The following is a 14983-nucleotide window of genomic DNA, read 5'->3' as shown; positions in this document are numbered from 1 at the left end:
AAATGATCTTTTTGGGGTGGACTCCCTTGCAGGCCCAGAGATGAAGTATATTCTCTCTCCATTTTAATTTTAGTCTTGTTTTTGTAGTTCTTATTTCTTTCTAAACCGCTCTTGTTACATGTGTTTTTGGAATAGTTTGTTACTTCGCCTCACTGTGCCTTCAGACATTCCTAGAGTCACATATGTAAACTATATTCATATTGTTCTGTCTCTCTGATTGATTGCCTATGATCTGGGTCTAAAGTGATTACCCTTTTCCAAATGATGCATTGGAAGTTCTGGTGGTTTGTCTTGATGTGCAAATAATATTAAACCATCAAAATAACATCTAGGTTTTTGAGGAAATTTCTGACTGTTAGAACTGTTGCCTTAGTTCCTGAAGGCTTTCTCTGTAGTGGGTCAGTAAAGATGTATTTTAATCATATTTTTTCTTAAAAGCATATCTTATCCTCGATAACTGTGTCTTCACAATTGATAGAGCTCTCAAAAACAGGTTGGAAATGGGAAATATGAGGAAAATCCTCATGCTTTTATGTTTAATAGTCCTCGGTGCTTAAGATGTAAGTTTCTTAGGATTTAATCTAGTTGGGGCATATGCGTCACAGAAGGATTTACACAAACAGTAAGTCAGTTACATGTGATCTACATTGAGGCATAAAATCTAGGGAAGAATAATCTTCTAAGCATGATAACTCTCGCCTAGGTTAAGGCTACTGTACTGGGGTTCTCCATTGAGGCATGAACCCTAGTTATGCATAATAATTTTAGAACTAATGGAACTATGTGCAGATGACGGTCACCTTGGGCTCGGAGAGGTGGTTATGTCTTGTAGTCATCTTTGTTGCTAGAAAGCAACAGTAACTAATTACTTCTAGGTTATTTCTTAATAAAAATCTCATTGGATAAACTGTCGTTATAATAAAACATAAAAGTTTTCCATGAATACTAGTTTGTATGGTATTTTACTGTTTGGAAAGGCATCACATGTAACATTATGAGGGATTACCTATGAAAATGAGGGCACCTCAAAAACTTCATAAATATAAACCAATAAACGTTAGCCCTTGTTTTGGATCTCTTCCTTTTTTCCTACCAAACTTACCACACCTAGCAAAGATACCTTGTTGGTTTCCTTTATCCTCAACAAATGAATCTTCCTCTATCTTTTACGGCATGCTTCTTGACAGGAGGCTTTGGAAATTGGTGCACATGTCCTCTTTCGCGACTTACTCAAGTAGGATCATGAGTTACCCTCCTTGGTACTGGTTGACATCCGATGATTTTCTATATCCTAGTTCCTTTCATTCAATTATATTCTATTTGTAAAGACACATACTGCACCCTAGTGATATCATCCCTATAGTTAGGGATGTGCTGAACATTGAAGTGGCTCACTAACGCATTGAGACTTTCATGTACAGAGACTTAGAAAGTTTTTCTACACATTTTGTACCTTTAAATTTCTTGTTTTGAATGTTTATAGCGTGCATAATGTCTTCACTACTACCGCAACACAGGAATTTTATAGATGTTACTGTTGAGCTTTATAGTTCCCAAATATTCATGACAGATGAGAATTTAGGTCCTGGAAATATTGTTGACTTGCGCCTTATGTATAGTTAGATGAATCCTAGTTGTCGGGATCTTCCAACCTGGGTGGCTATCCTTCTCTTGAATCTTGCTCTAGCCTTCCGGGGAAGGAATCCTCAAGAGATCTTGATTTTTTACCTACTATAAAGGGATCTCGATCCTCATTGTTTGGGATCTCGAACCCCACCTTAAAGACCAAGATAACTGTCAAACCGATAATTTTCTTTATTTATAACCAACTATTGATGCTACTATATTTTTAAAGGGGGGAGGGGGGTTAAGGGCTGCCCAGGGCAATTAGTCGGCTGCCCTGGCGATTAGTTGGCCACCCTGAGCGACTAGTCATCCATGGGTGATTAGTCAACCGCTCAGGACCAACGTCTTACACTCGGCCGAATAGTCCCAGTGCAAGGCGTTGAGGCCTCCCAACTGCTTGGGCGGCTGACTTTTTGAATTTAGGTTGGGAGCAAGTACCCAAAAAGGTTTGGGTCAAGATCCCAAAAGCTAGAGATTGAGATCCCTAAAAGGTCGCGATCGAGATCCCTAACATTTGGGGTGTCATTTGCTAACACATGCATTGTATGAATGACTCTCCCAAACATAGGGATCTTTAGCATTTCACAATTTTTTCACATCCAAATCCCAAAACCGCTCCTGATCTTGCTGCCGATCCCTAGAACAATAAGCTGGATATACATACTTTCAGATGGTACACATTGACATGTTTCCACATAATTGTATTAATTTTACTGGTATATGGTTTACATGAATGAGGAATTATAGCCTCCACCAATGATGCACAAGCACCGCCCAACCCTTTCCAGGAGAAGGGAAGAACATGGATGACTATGATTGTATGTGGTATTTTGATTTTATTTTAACCTTTCACATATTGGTTTGACATGAGATTTTGAAGGTGTGAGCACCACACTTAGGCGCAACTAAAAAATTATAAAAAGAATAATTTGAAAAAAAAAATAAATTGAACAAATACCCCTAAAAATTAAGGGTATTTTGGTCAATTTTTCTTCTGCAAATTATTTTATTGGTGTGCCTAATTCGGAAATGTGGACACCCAGAATTTCAAGTTAATCGCCAAAAAGAGAAAAAAAACTGAAATTAAATTCGACAAGCAAACATAATCCTCCTTTCTAATGTGAACCATTGGAGGGTGCTTGTACACCATTTCAGTGTTCACATTAGTAGACACTATACTTTCCCTACATACACCTGACATTGTGAATGGAGGTTCTTCCTGCTGATACAGTCTGGTTCGGCTGGTCATGCATCACTTAGGTCCCTTTCCTCCTCTAGTGTGTTTTGTCCCCTTCCTTGACAAGCACATGTGGCAATCTTGTCATTTTTTTGAGGTACATTCTCTTGTGGTATGTTTCTCATTTGTGCTATTGGAGTTAGCCCAAGTATATTTTGTCCCTTCTAATTCTTCTGTCTTGTAAATGTCGTTTTTTTTTTGGGTAATTCAGTGGGAAAGATATTTTACATAATTTTGGTTCCACAAATCTCAATTATGTCGGGTTTTGTGGTCTTTAAAGGCCTAGAGAGCTTGTAAAAATAATGTATAGTGGAATATGCATTTCAGTGGGAGTGTGTATGTCGAATGACCATGTGTTATGCGGTTTATGGCCTTGGTCATATCCAAAACCCTTAGCCTTAGGCATGTGGCACAACCGAGAATGGTTTGAAGTGGGTCATCCTTTGTTGAGGTCGAAGAGATGCCCATGGATCATGTTAGTAGGCCAGAAGAACTGTGTGGTCTCCTGTGTGTGGTTGTAGGCCTATGAGAGCCAGGGTCAAATCCTCAATAAATTTTCGCACAGCATGTACACATGATAGCTGCATGGGAAGCATCCCTTTAGAGGGACACATGTACATGTACATTGAGAGAGCCCCCTTTGCACTTAGTGACAAGTGATAGACTTGTTCTTAATGGGGGATTTGAAATCTACATTTTGGGATCATGGTCTCGCTATTTTATTATCAAACTTTGACAAGCCAATCATAGGCCCCTGCAAAGAGACTGTGGTCATGGGAGATTTTGTTGGGTTGGATAAGAGAACAGTTCTGGATCTTGGTTTCTGGGGCGAGTGGAGTGCCCTTAGTGTTACTTTTTTGACTCATTGATACCAGTCCACTCCTAGTATATTTCATTTTTTGATATTATAAATGTTTATTTGATTTTTAAATATTTTTCTAAATTTTGAAATATTATTTATGCTATAAATTTTCATAAAAAGGTATTTTTGAAAATTGTCAGGACTTTAGAAAATAACACATGTGGTTAGAGTGAGCAAACCCATGTTTTGGATCATAACATGGTTATGCCAAAACCTGGTTATTGAGAAATGACTGTTTGGATAGCTTGTAGATAATACCCTAGTTATGCAAAATCCCGCGTTTGGGTAACCTATTTGCGTAATTTGGGTTAACACTATTAAGGACACATTTGGTAGGTATGAAACATTTTCGTGCAAAATATTTTCATATGAAAATTATTTTACACATATTTGGTATGCAACAATACAAATAAAAAAAAATTCCCATTATAAAATTTTTGCCTGAATTTTATAGAGAGAAACTATACCAAATTTTAGAGAGAGAAACTACCTAAAATTTTTTAGAGAGAAAGTATCTCAACATTTTTAGAGAGAACATTGTTGTAAACTTTAAATTTGATATAGTTTCTCTCCAAATATTTTGAGATAGTTTCTCTCTCTAAAAATTTTAAATTTCTGATAGTTGAAAATCTCTCTAAAAATTTTGAGGTAGTTTCTATCTTAAAACTTTTTCAGGTCATGTCTCTTTCTAAAATTTGATATGGTTTCTCTCTAGACTTTAAAATACTTTACCCCTCTAAAACTTAAAATTTGAGAAAATTTCTCTAAAATTTTTGAGATTGTTTCTCTCTCTGAATTATTTTTAAAGCAATTTCTCTCTAAAACTTGATATAGTTTCACTCTCTAAAACTTTAAGATAAATTCTCTCTAAAACTTGAAATTTAATATAATTTCTCTCTAAAATTGTTGAGATAGTTCTCTCAAAAGTTTCACGTTGTTTCTCTCTAAAACTTAAAATTTGATTTAGTTTCTCTCTCTAAAATTTTTAAGATAGTTACTCTCTAAAAAAATTTAGGTGGTTTCTCTTTCTAAAATATGATATAGTTTCTCTCTTTAAACTTTTTAGATATTCTCCCTAAAGCTTAAAATTTGAGATAAATTCCTTTTGAAAATTTTAAGATAGTTTCTCGCTCTAAATATTTAGGTATTTTCTCTCACTAAAGTTTTGAGATACTTTCTCTCTTTAGAACTTGAAATTTAAGAAGTTTCTCTTTCTAAAATTTTTTAGATTGTTTCTCTCCCTAAATGTTTTTAGATAGTATCTCTAAATTTGATATAGTTTATATCTCTAAAATTTTGAGATGCCTTCTCTTTTTAAAACTTGAAATTTTGACATAGTTTTTCTCACTAAAAATTTTCAGATATTTCTCTTTCTAAAGTTTTTTAGGTAGTTTCTTTCTCTAAAATTTGATATAGTTTCACTTTTTAAAATTTTACAATACAGTCTCAAAAACTTGAAATTGGAGATGGTCTCTCTCTAAAACTTGAAATTTGAGATAGTTTCACTCTCAAAAAATTTCTTGTAATTTTTCCCTCCAAAATATGATATAGTTTCTCTCTAAAATCTTATGATACTTTCGCTCTAAAACTTCAAATTTGATATAATTTCTCTCGAACATTTTTGAGATAGTTGTCTCAAAAGTTTCAGATTGTTTCTATCTCTAAATTTTGATGTAGTTTTTCTCTCTAAAACTTAAAATCTAATATTGTTTCTCTCTAAAAATTTTAAGATAGTTTCTCTCTAAAAAAATTTAGGTGGTTTCTCTCTCTAAAAATTTTGGATTGTTTCTCTCTCTAAAATTTGATTTAGTTTCTTTCTCTTAAATTTTGAGATACTTTCTTTATGTAGGAATTAAAATTTAAGATACTCAAAATTTTTTTGAATTAGTTTCTCTCTCTAAAATTTTTTAGGTAGTTTCTTTCTCTAAAATTTGATATAATTTCACTTTTTAAAATTTTACAATACTCTCTCAAAAACTTGAAATTGGATATAGTTTCTCTCTCTAGAACTTGAAATTTGAGATAGTTTCTCTCTCAAAAAATTTCTTGTAATTTCTCTCTCTAAAATATGATATAACTTCTCTCTAAAATTTTATGATACTTTCTCTCTAAAACTTGAAATTTGATATCATTTCTCTCTAAAAGTTTTGAGATAGTTGTCTCAAAGTTTCAAGTTATTTCTATCTCTAAATTTTGATGTAGTTTCTCTCTCTAAAACTTAAAATTTAATGTAGTTTCTCTCTCTAAATTTTTTAAGATAGTTACTTTCTAAAAATTAGGTGGTGTCTCTCTCTAAAAATTTTGAGGTGTTTCTCTCTCTAAAATTTGATATAGTTTCTCTCTCTTAAATTTTGAGATTCTTTCTTTATGTAAAACTTAAAATTTAAGATACTCTCTAAATTTTTTTGAGATAGTTTCTCTCTCTAAAATTTTTCAAGTGATTTCTCTCACTATAATTTGATTAGTTGCTCTCTAAAGTTTTAAGACACTTTCTCTCTCTAAAAATTCAAATTTGATGTGGTTTTGCTTTATAAAATTCTTGAAATAGTTTTTCTAAAAAGTTCAAGTAGTTTTTTTGTCTAGAATTTGATATATTGTACCTCTCTAGAATTTTAAGATACTTTATTCATCTAAAATTTATATTTTGATATAATTTCTCTATCTAAAATTTTTGAGAATGTTCTCTGTCTACTTTTTTTTATGTAATTTCTCTTTCTAAAATGTGATATGGTTTCTCTCTTTAAATTTTTAAGAAACTTTCTCTCTCTAAAACTTGAAATTTGATATAGTGTCTCTCTCTAAAAAATTGAGATGGTTTCTTTCTCTGAAATTTTTTAGTAGTTTGTCTCTCTAAAATTTGATATAGTTTCTCTTTTTAAAATTTGAAGATACTTTCTCTCTCCAAAACTTAAAATTTGAGGTGGTTTCTCTCTCTAATTTGTGTGGGTGTTTTGGCATAATTGTATTTTATAAAGTGGGCAGCTGGTGTGTGAAAATAATAATGTCACAAGTTGTATTTTTTCTTCTTGCTTAAACAAAACAATGATTTGGATAAGTCAATTTTTTTCTTGGTTTTGTATACTCATGTTTTTGTCCTCTTTCTTGGTTACAGAAAACATGATTATGTATATTCAAATTGTTGCCAAACGTGTTTTTTTTCGGGGTAAGATGGTTATACAAAACCACGTTTTGTTTACCCTATGATCCAAACGACCCCTACGGACCACATCCTATTTTTTTTTTTTTAAAGCAATAGTGGCGATGCCATCCTTTTTTTTTTATTAAAAGTTTTATTTTAAAGGAAAAAGGGCCACGCCACTTTTTGTGGCACAATGCCGCCCCACTTTTTAGCACACCATTTTTTTAGGAGTACTTTCCTAAATATTTGGTTTTTTAATTTAAGCTAAGGCCTCCTTAGCGGCAGATTACTCTGCCTCCTTTTTGGTCAAGCATGAAAGCCCCTCAAATGTTTGGCCACGAACAGTGACTGAGGTTTTAAAAATTCTACACTTAGGAGTTCCATTTTGAGATACTAGATAGGTAGGCAGTTGATCATCTTTTTTCCCTTGCGTTGATTCTTGCAATTTATTCTTAACGAATATGTTCTCATGTTCCGGAGCCGTAGGAATAAGAGCCCTAGGATTTCTTTGGTGTACGCGGCTTGTCGGTGACCCACTTTCCATATCGGTGACCTTCAAGCTTGGGAAATTTAATAAGATATGGTTTTCGAATATATCAAGTAAACTTTTCTAAATATTTGGTTTTGTAATTTTAAACTAAGATGGGAAATCTAACAAGATATGGTTTTCGAATGGTATCTAGAGAGTATTTAAGTTTGAGTCAAGGTACTAAATATTTGGTTTTGTAATTTTAAACTAAGATGGGCAATCTAATAAGATATGGTTTTCGAATATATCTAGAGAGTGTTTAAGTTTGAGTCAAGGTACTAAATATTTGGTTTTGTAATTTTAAACTAAGATGGGAAATCTAATAAGATATGGTTTTCAAATATATCTAGAGAGTATTTAAGTTTGAGTGAAGGTATAAGGGGATAAGGTTTCTAATTTTTCTACCCAAAATCATGATTTTTGGGATGGATGGCTTCTCGATTTGTTTCTATTTAAAAATGAAGATTGAATCTATTTTGAGATCCATCAAAAGATTCTCTCTTTCCTCCCAAAGATTCTCTCCCTCATGCCCCAAAATTGGGGGAGTTCTCTCTTTGTCATGCACCAAAATTGGGGGAGATCCCTGCATCACCCAACAAATTTGTGAGGGGATCTCTTTCTCTCACACACCATATTTGGGGATCTCTCTTTCCTCTCTTACGTCTCTCTCTCTTAACCAAAAGAGAGGCACACCACCTCTCTCTCCCCTATATTTTTTGGGGCATCATGCCACCCTCTCTCCAACCAAGTGAGTCACATAATCTCTCTCTCTTGTTTATTTTGAGTAGTTTATTTTTGAAGGAGATGAGGATGAATTAAAAATAGTTTGCTCTATTTTTTTTTTGAAGAGAGAAGCCTAGCTAGAGTGGTCAACTTCCAGGATCACTATATTTGTTCCCATAGGGTTTGTATGAACCCTAGTTTATTTTTGAGCTCTCTAAACTCTAGAGGACCATAGAGGAAGTATGATTGCCTACAAAACTTCTCTATCTTAGAATTTCCAGCAACACCTTAAGGAGGAAGCCATTGGTCAGGGAATCAGGTGTACGTTTCTTCCAATAAGTCTTCTCACTGGTTTTTTATTTATTTTTCAGTTTTACGTTACTTTTCTGTAAATTTCCTGGAACTTATGTTGTGTTAAAAGTTGTAATAGAAGTTAGTTTAAAGTTCCTGGATAATTTATTTTTCCCTTGGCAGTGAAAATAACGATCCTAGGTTATTTTTGGGGCATTGTTTTAATTTTCCAGCAATATATTGTGGCATATGTAAGTGGAATTTAGGAGTTTGGAATAAAAAGTAAAAGAAAATTTTGAATTTAATACCTTAAGTTTCACATAGTCGTAACTTTCAAATCAGTTGCTTGGTTTAAAGTGCATTGAATACATGTTTCCAGGTTGCTTGCTTTTATTATTGATGGCTTGTATTTTCATGTAGTCAGTACATATACAGGAATACATGTGGTAGCAGGCATGTTGCTTTGTTCTAATGCTGTTGTCTACTTCTAATCAATTAGCATCATAACATTATTGTGATTGACATCTTTTTGGTATATCGTATGAGTGGAAATTTGCATGATCATTATCTTTTATGTCCTTATAATTAGCATCACAACATTATTGTGATTGACATCTTTTTGGTATATCATGTGATTGGAAACTTGTATGATCGTTATCTATATATCCTTATAATCTTTTTATCTTCTGGGCATACTGATTTTCTCTTTTTGTTTTACTTTCTATTTTTGTTTTGGAAGTATGTGTCTGAGGAGCTCAATATAAGGTCCATTGTACCATGCAATGATCCTTTGAAGTATGCGTCATTACGTGCAGAGCCTGAGTTCAGGTACTGTCTGAATTGGTATACAGTGCAGTTTACTTATTATAGATTTTTTATGCTCCTTTATGGTTTTTTCTGGTGTAGTGTTCTAGGCAAACGACTCGGAAAAGCCATGGGCTCTGTAGCCAAGGAAATCAAGGCAATGTCTCAGGCTGACATTCTGTCTTTGGAAAAATCTGGTGAAGTAACTATTTCAGGTCACCTGTTGCAGCTTAGTGACATAAAGGTTTGTCTCCATTTGATGGCATGGTGCATCTCTTTTTTTCTTTTTTTTTGCATCAAGATTTTGCTATTGTATTTGCATTGTTGGCTGTACTCACAAACTTGAATAGATCTACAATGAGTGATGATGCCAGTTGGTCAACCATAGGTAATCATGAGCATATTCATAAAGTATATTAGGAAGAAATATTCATCATGCGAAAATGAATATAAGAAAATATTGGATATGAGAAATGATCTTTAAAGGTAACTTTATATGATCAAGGGGCTGAAGAAAGAGCCTATTTGTTCCCTTTACCCGAAAAGCTGAAGAATGTAGCTTCCTTTTTCCTGGATATGCAACCCTATTTTTTTATGCACATGCTGGCCCACCTTTTGCCATTTCATTATTCATGAATCTTCCCTCACTCTTCTAATTCTAGATTCTCACAACAGCGTCCATCAAACTTGACATTACACTAGGAGGCAATTTCAGTGCTTCACTTCCCTAATCCTGAGGGGTTCACGACTGATGTAGACATCACCAACAAACCAGTTATTTCACCTTCACACCTCTTGAACTCTTCCTATTGTCAGCAATCGAGAATTGGATGATCTTGTTTCTGCTGCTTGGAAGATCTTGTTATAATTTCATCCAATCCCATCCCTCCTGTCTACAACGCCTTTAATTTGCTACTAATACCCTTTCCCTTGATTCTGCTGCTTTGATGATCTGTTATTCTGTTTCATCCATTCTCATCCATCCTGTCTACAACCCCTGATAGAATAATACCTTCTACCGGGCCTAATACACCTATCAACTTGATTTCTTCTCCCAAATTCCTCCTAAACCTTGTGATGATAACACCTCTACACGCCCAACCTCAGGTGCTCTGCATGATGAGTCCTTACTTGATGCAGTACTAAACAACATTTGTATTCCTCATGCCAAATGTGTTAAATTGAGCAAAGGGATAAAGAGCCATGGATGGGGGGAATGGGGATGAATGATATGCATGAAATCCTTCCGAGATGAGGAAAAGCTTCAATTTGTTTGTAATGATAGCTACAGGGAGTATACCTTGCACACTTGAAAAAGAAAAATATTCTACGATCATATGACCTCATGAAATATGTGGTATACTCTGGGTAGTGGAGGAAGAGACTGTCATCCACCAAGCACGACATTAGTTTCCCAATATGATATGCAAGGCTTTATTGTAATACATGCTCGATGATCAAGATTTCCTTGGAAAATTAAAATGGTATAGCCAAAGGTGGTGATAGGCCTAAAGGGATTTGGGGTGTGGTGGCCTAGAGGAGAGCCAGGTGCATGCAATGTCTGTCCACATAGGCAATATAGGAGATGTGGTAACTATCCAAGGATGTATGCATTCTCGCAATTCCAGCTAACGTGGGACTACGTAAATGATCTAATGAATAATATACCAACCCAATGTCAAAGGCTGTCGGACTCATTACCCTAGTAAACACATTTTGTGCAATTTATGCTCATACATTATTCCCGTAGTATAATTATCCAGTTCCTTACCCTTTTTGTTTGCATGCTGTCGAATTTTTGCGAAATTGTCTGATTGTGCTAGATTTTTGATACACACACTAATTGCTCCATGCAAGTGATCCTATGTTGGAAGTTATATCCGAGTCTCCACTATGGCTTTTGAATATAGGTCCTCTAATATGATTTGTTTTGACAGTTTTCTGTGGCAATTTCTTTTGAAACTTCCAAATACCATAATCTAAAATGTCTTCACTTCTTCTACCTACAGTGTTTAGTGACTATATAACATACCTCTTTGTTATTTTATGCTTACGATTCCCCTTGCAGTTTTATAGAAGATGACAATACACCTGTTAACTTTCCCATTGACATTGGCATACCTACATGTATCTGTGATGTCTCCTAAGTTTTATATTTAATATTCCTTCTTTTTCAGGTAGTTCGGCAATTCAAACGTCCTGCTAATGTACCGGAGAAGGACATTGATGCAGTTGGGGATGGTAAGACATTTCTTTGTTTTCATCTTTTAGTGATGGTTTAATTGGAAGTTGCACTCATTTTTTTCCCTTTTTTTTTAAGGGGATGTTTTGGTTGTTTTGGATCTACGTCCTGATGATTCATTGGTGGAAGCTGGAGTCGCTCGAGAGGTAAATGGAACTATCATGTTAGTAAATTTATATAATCTATTTGAGTATCACCAGTTTAAGGTGCTTCTTGTTGAGTGTTTTTGAAAAAAAAGATGCAGCAAACCAAAAATCATCTATTTCTTTATAGGTGGATCTGTGGTTTTTTTTTTAGCATGTAAAGATGGATCTATTCTTCCCTATGTTACATAGAAATGGACACGTTTGTCAATTTGTGACATGGGTGTCAGTGTTAGATATGTTAACCCAGAAATTTTAGAGAGAGGAAAAGTATATAAAGAGACCATTTACTTTTGGTATAAGGAGGTCACAATCATTCTTGTCCTCAGATTTCGAATCGGGTGGATGTGAGTGTATTATTGATTAGGTTCAAAGTTCGAAGAAAATTTTTCGAAGCTCGTGACGCACTCAAAGTTATCGAATTTGAAATCGGATAGCTAGAGGTGTTTGTGACCTCCTTGTAACAAAGATAAAGGGTCTCATTCTATGCAATCTCATACACACACTCACACACACATACACACACGCATATATTGTGGAGCTTATGTGTAGTTCACATCTGCATTTAATATACAACATAATCGTGGTAAAGAATTACAAAAAAAAAAATTGAATTAGTGGTCCTAAAATGTTACTTTGTGAATTAGAATTTTATTCATAAAAAATTTATTATAATCCAAGGTTGCATCGTAACATGGGAAACCACAAAAAACTATTAGCTAGTTATTAATTCAAAATGCAATAGCCTTATTGCATGTCTGTTAAATAGGGTCCTATTGTATTCATCTGAAATCATATATCACATTGCTTGCATCCTCAATAGCACAACAAAAGTACTACAGATTTTAAATACTAGTAAATGCAAGTACGTGCTTTCAAAACTACTACAACTCAAGTGCTAGAAAAATGCAAGTAGTAGATGTAAAGTATATTAATAACCCAAGGTAGAATAAGACTCATGTTATCAATGGTAAAAAAACGAAGTCAACTAAACAGATCTTATATGGCAAAATGAGAAGGGAAGAAGAAAATGTTGGAGAAGTGGTTAGATGAAGATTCACACGACTTGGAGAGGGAGAAGCTACGACTAGGGTTGAGGATAGCCTTGGAAGGTTTATTAGTACGTGAAATAAAAGCATATTTTTAAATATAGAAATAATGACTTATGTGAACCCAACTTAAGAAAGCACAAATATTTTTATTTCTATTCTAAACTACTTCATATTCTATTTTTAAAATAAAAATATTATTCATTCTAAAATAACATTTTCTAAACAAAAAAGGTGAAATTCTAGACAAAAAACGTGTCAAAAAAAAAGGGACACGCTATTGGACACTCTATAGGAGTGTCGTGCACATTTCTTAAGGTGTCTACATGCGTGTCATGTCCACAAAGTGTCAACACATGGTTAGACCCTTGGACACGCGGGCGTCTTTGGGTGTCCACTGTAAGAGAGAAAAAGGAAGGGAATTTGTTTTGGGAAGGGGGCGTAATATATTAATAAATACGCAATTTTACATTAAAAATTAGAAACGTAGCCAAACATAGAGGAACATTTTCAATTTACATTATAAATTAGAAACAAAACAAAACATCACCAAAAATATTTTATAAGGTTTCAAATTTGCATTATAAATTAGAAACAAGCCAAAAGATATTATACATATTAAATATTTTTTAATAATAGCAAAGAATATGAAGCCCTTAAGTTGTAGGTTTTTAGGGCACAAGTAGATTTCTCTAGGGTTTTGTGGGTGCTAAATGCCCCTCAAATACTATTCCCTCCTTTTAAAGGGGAGAGATTAGAATTTCCCTTTAGGCGAGGGCAATCTACAGCCTCGCTAAAAGGGCTCTGGGCAGGTGCCCAGGCGTTGGATGCTAGGTGGTGCCCTGGGTGACTAGTTGACTGCCCAAGGTCACTGCCCGCACTGGGCCTATGCGGCCCAGAGCTCAACCTAGGTGGCTGCCTAGGCAGCTGGGCAGACGACTTTTTGAACTATGAGAGGAATTATATTTTCATGATCTTGTGCTGGTGACTTTTTCATTCGCTCCATGACACCATATGTAGACTTTTATTGATATGCATGAAAGGTGGCTGAAGGTTATCTTTGCGTGATGGCCTTATATATTGGAATATCCTTAAACCCTTGAATTTTTTGCATTACTACCCAAAACACTCGCATCTATATATGGATAATACCACGATAAAATCTATTTTTCACATCGTACTCAGCTTTAGGATATTTCTTGAATCATCGGTATCAATGTTTAAAAGACCGGCGGTCCGAATCAGGAATCGCCAATTTGGACTTAAAACGGGGTAGACCAACCGGTTTCTTGTTGGAACCTGGAATCGGTCCGGCTCCCTGAAATCACCCTAGTTTTGATCGGGAACCATGTGATTCCATTAGGTTTTTCTCCTTTTTTTTCCTTCTATTTTTTGTAACTATCTTCATACCGAACAATCGGTTTGATTTGTCGACTATTGACTGTTTTCTGGATGGCTGGTTCACCTTGCCAATCCATGTTTTAAAACCCTGGTTGGCATTTCTGCAATGGTAAAGTACTAGTATTTCGAAATAATGATTTTCAGAACCATAGTTTTCTTGGTAAGCTGTTTAGTTATATTCTAGGGAGAGAAAAATGAACGTTTGCATCCCACGTTAAAAAAATTGAAATGAGAAGGTCAAGTATATATAGTGAACACCCTCTAGTCTTGTATTATTGGAACTAAGGGAGAGAAGGCCTATGATAATCATGCAATACACATGCGTATGTGCATCTGTACCGGCGCTTAAGGCACAGTTTGCACTTTGCGTACTCACAGAGGTACCCTTAGCTTGTGAATGAGATTGGGTCAGAGATTGTAGTTCATGATTCAATGCCCTTTTCATTGCATCCTAGGTGTTTGTAAAAATGTCATGAGGCGACCTTGGGCAATTCACACAAGAAGGATGGGTGACCAAGGCGATCTTGCTCGTGCCCCATGCTAGTTTTGTCGGGCCAACCACGATCGAACATTTCTTGTGTTCTATATCATCTGCAACATGCTGTTTGGGGGCGAGAATAAGTGCACCATGCTGATAGAGCACTTTTTGCTAGTTAGCATTGTCCATAGCGCTATGGTGACTACAATAGCACTGTTACACTAGTAGGCAGTTCATGACCGCAGTTGATCTCTTTGAGTGCAGCAGTTTGTATTTTGGAACTGAAAGGGCGAAAGTGGAGTTATCTGACTGTCAATTTTGAAAGGTCACATTGAATACTCGTTTTATGACTATTAATAGCTAAGAGACAGAATCACAACTCTTCACATGCCTTGCTCTCATTTGTACATTATTGTGTATGTTTTTATTCCCACCATTTCCTCCCCTTCAGAAGATTGC

At 35.0% G+C, this 14983-nt stretch overlaps 1 protein-coding gene across 2 annotated transcripts in view; it reads left to right on the top strand.

Annotated features, from left to right (window-relative positions):
• The window catches only part of LOC18443658 (tRNA synthetase class I (I, L, M and V) family protein), a 78817-nt gene that overhangs the window by 57952 nt on the left and 5882 nt on the right, over positions 1–14983 (top strand). For both annotated transcript variants that reach the window (XR_016055945.1, XM_006853840.4), the window contains exons 19-22: positions 9147–9235; positions 9314–9455; positions 11389–11452; positions 11532–11599. Coding sequence is in view for 1 of the 2 variants with exons in the window: in XM_006853840.4 (XP_006853902.1) it covers positions 9147–9235; positions 9314–9455; positions 11389–11452; positions 11532–11599 (363 nt within the window). In the remaining variant the exon portion in view is untranslated. The remainder of the gene's footprint in view (positions 1–9146; positions 9236–9313; positions 9456–11388; positions 11453–11531; positions 11600–14983) is intronic.

Source organism: Amborella trichopoda, chromosome 5 (assembly GCF_054954075.1).
Source record: "Amborella trichopoda isolate Santa Cruz 75 chromosome 5, AtrichopodaSantaCruz75HAP2 v2.0, whole genome shotgun sequence".
Lineage (NCBI taxonomy): Eukaryota > Viridiplantae > Streptophyta > Magnoliopsida > Amborellales > Amborellaceae > Amborella > Amborella trichopoda.
Note: the sequence above shows the minus strand (reverse complement) of the source record. Positions and strands in the feature narration are given on the sequence as shown.